This window comes from Bidens hawaiensis, unplaced genomic scaffold (assembly GCF_021521415.1).
Source record: "Bidens hawaiensis isolate Kalapana, Puna unplaced genomic scaffold, B.hawaiensis_p1.1 tig00023933_1, whole genome shotgun sequence".
NCBI lineage: Eukaryota > Viridiplantae > Streptophyta > Magnoliopsida > Asterales > Asteraceae > Bidens > Bidens hawaiensis.
The window spans coordinates 193,596-196,470 of record NW_027493765.1 but is presented as its reverse complement, the minus strand read 5'-3'; the positions used below and the strand labels follow the sequence as shown (position 1 = coordinate 196,470).

The 2,875-nt window shown below is 39.7% G+C and overlaps 1 protein-coding gene across 1 annotated transcript; it reads left to right on the top strand.

The window, feature by feature from the left end:
* Positions 1-203: 203 nt before the first annotated feature.
* Positions 204-1,670, top strand: LOC143568342 (F-box/FBD/LRR-repeat protein At1g13570-like). Its single transcript, XM_077054517.1, has 4 exons — positions 204-809; positions 917-1,018; positions 1,099-1,254; positions 1,340-1,670. Exons 1-4 carry the CDS (start codon positions 204-206, stop codon positions 1,643-1,645), a joined length of 1,170 nt encoding a protein of 389 aa, XP_076910632.1. The 3' UTR covers positions 1,646-1,670.
* The last annotated feature ends 1,205 nt before the right edge of the window (positions 1,671-2,875 follow it).

Genomic DNA, 2,875 nt, shown 5'->3' with positions numbered 1-2,875 from the left:
ATGTCGGTAGCTGCACAACGCTTAAGTTACCATATTATCCCTCCCCTAACCCACTGGCCACTGCTTAACCTAATATAGATTATATATATTGTTCATGTGTTGCAATTTTGACATTAAAATGGTTGCTATCAAGCAAGTACAGTAGGAAATTTAAGGTTTGGGTGGGCTATATTAATACTATTTGATTTTGGTTTTGCAGCATTATGGAGTATGAAAACCCTACAAGTGGTAAAAAAATTCAATGCGCGAGTTCGGATATGATCAACAACCTTCCTCAAAACATAATCGAAAGTATACTTAGTCTAATGCCACTTCGAGATGCAGTGAAAACTAGTATCTTACCAACGAAATGGCGGTATAGTTGGCGAAGCATGCCTAAACTTACATTTACAAGCAACATGGTCATCTCACAGTTGAAGTCTAAGCTTGCCACAGCCATCTTCCATGTCTTGTCATTACACAATGGTCCGGAAATAGTACACTTCAACTTTTTGGTTGATCAGTTTAATCATATGGAATCTGAGATTACCCTAATATTAAGTTATCTTGCAAGGGGACCATCAATGAAAGAACTCGTTTTGGCTAAGAATACGGGCTTATACAAGCTTCCCGGTTCTTTCTTTTCATTGCGAGGACTAGAATGTATACATCTCCAAAACTGTATTTTTGAACCGCCATCGACATTTAACAGATTTAGTCGGCTGACACGCTTGAGTTTTCTGATCCAAGTGCCCGCTGCTCGAGCATATCTCTTTGGTAACCAAACATTTATGAAGTTTTTTTTAGTTAATGTTGACACTGTTGTTGTTGTATTATTATTATTATTATTATTATTATTATTATTATTATTATTATTATTATTATTATTATTATTATTATTATTATTATTATTATCTATAAAGGCATTTTAATGCAGGGTGGATATCTAGCAGGCATTGGAAACAAGTTGACATTCGTTGATCTTTTACGGTGTGTGCCTTTGATTCAGTCATTGAATATCTCAAACAGTTATGTGATGGTAGGCAATATATATTTCGGTTAAAGATTAATTACATCTAGCCTCAAGAATTTTGTGCTGAGTTTCGTATTCGGTTAAAGTACTTGTCTGCAGGTGGCATGCCGCATAAGCTTCCAACTTCACTAGCCCATCTCAAATACTTGTATTTGGGTGTGTGCTTGACAAAACAAAACGAGATGTCTTCAGTCCTTTGTATGATCAGGAGCTCCCCTATGTTGGAGAGAATTAAGTTTCAGGTAAATAAATTTATTTATATTATTTATGGTACCGGTTCTTTACAGTTTTGTTGACATTTGACATTTTATCATGTTTTCTAATCAGGTGTTTGATAATGAGTATTTGCGTGTTCGACAAACTACCACCAACGTTCTTGGTCTAGAAAACTATGCAGATTTGAAACTGGACCGTCTTGAGAGACTGGAGATCCAAATGGTTAAAACCTTGCCTGTTGTGACCATGGATTTTGTGAAACTCATCATGGCCAAGTCACCAGTGCTAAAGATCGTGCGAATTGTACTTTATGGTGCGGTTTCTGTTGATGAAGAAGTGAAGATGCTTAGAGATTTGGTACTACTCCCGTTGCCACGGGCATCCCCTTCTGCAAAGTTAATCGTTACACGTCGATAAGCTTGTTTATATGATTTTATTGACATGTGACTATTGTCTTTACTTATTTATTTATTAATAATTCGTTGAAACCAACCAAACGATTTACAATGAAGTGGCAGGTAAGCGGGTAACAAGCTGTGCCGCAACCCCCTTTTGAATAGCAAACCCAATCCTACTAAAACAAAGTTTTGATTCTTATGAGCCAATAAATTGCTATGCATGACTTTTTGAACTCTGTTTAGAAGGTCCACGGCATCTGGAGCTAGTAACCAAAAGTGTCAAAGGTAAAGGGGATAAACACGTGTTGATTCTCTAAACAAGCTTTCTCGTGTTTAACAACCTTACCCGAGGCCGCCTTCAATGTTGCTGACAGGCAACAAACCCATTATCCCTTAGCCCAACAAAAGGGGAGACTCCTGTGAGATCCACACAAGCGTGTTTCCCCCCTACCCACCCAAAAACAAGAATATCGGCCGGTCGTAACATAGATCTTCCTTCAAGAGGATCCGTAAGAAAGTTTACGGGAGCCTCCTTTTTAGCTGAAATTCCGGCCCGTTTAAGAACATCGCATAGAACATCCTTCACCAAATCATGTCTGTATTTAAACCCAGGTAACTCTTTGCAATGAATTGCGTGCTCGCCAAAAGAATCCAAACAGACCTTGTGGCAAACTGGGCATGGCTCATCTACCGGGAACAAAGGAATCATTAATCGATACTTAAGGATGGTCCGGTACTCCAAAGCCGACATATGTTGACCCAGTCCTTCAATAGGGATAACACTTAAGAAATCTTGAGCCCATGGAGATCGAAGGCACTCAAACACCGCTTTTTGACAAGGAGATAAATCAAACTTCACTTTCAAGCGTGAAGAAACACCAGTCGAACCCCGACAGATTACTGGTAACCTGGGAGTTGGAGAGCTGTTTCCCACGAGGGGTTAGACCCTTGGAAGATGGTTCTTCTGATAACCTGCAAAACAGACACCGTGAGCTCGTCACTGAGAAGGGGGGGTTCCTCCTTGTGACCACCCTCCGGCGTGAGAATCAGACTAGATTGCTCTTTAAATATAAAAGTATATTAAGAGATTGCTAGAGCAGATATCAGGTATATATGATGATAATATGATAAGATATGATGGTCATACCATTTGGGGTATTTATAGCCGAAGGTAGGTTTCCAAGGGGTTTAGCCGGCCCAACACGCTACCAACTGTAACCTATGCACGTGCCCTGCCTGTGAGTGGTGG

Bases quoted from the DNA above. Each gene is read 5' to 3' on its own strand.
- LOC143568342 (XM_077054517.1), top strand. From the start codon at position 204: ATGGAGTATGAAAACCCTACAAGTGGTAAAAAAATTCAATGCGCGAGT. The intron at 810-916 runs GTATTATTATTA...ATTTTAATGCAG, and splicing joins ATGTTGACACTGTTGTTGTT to GGTGGATATCTAGCAGGCAT. The intron at 1,255-1,339 runs GTAAATAAATTT...TTTTCTAATCAG, and splicing joins TGGAGAGAATTAAGTTTCAG to GTGTTTGATAATGAGTATTT.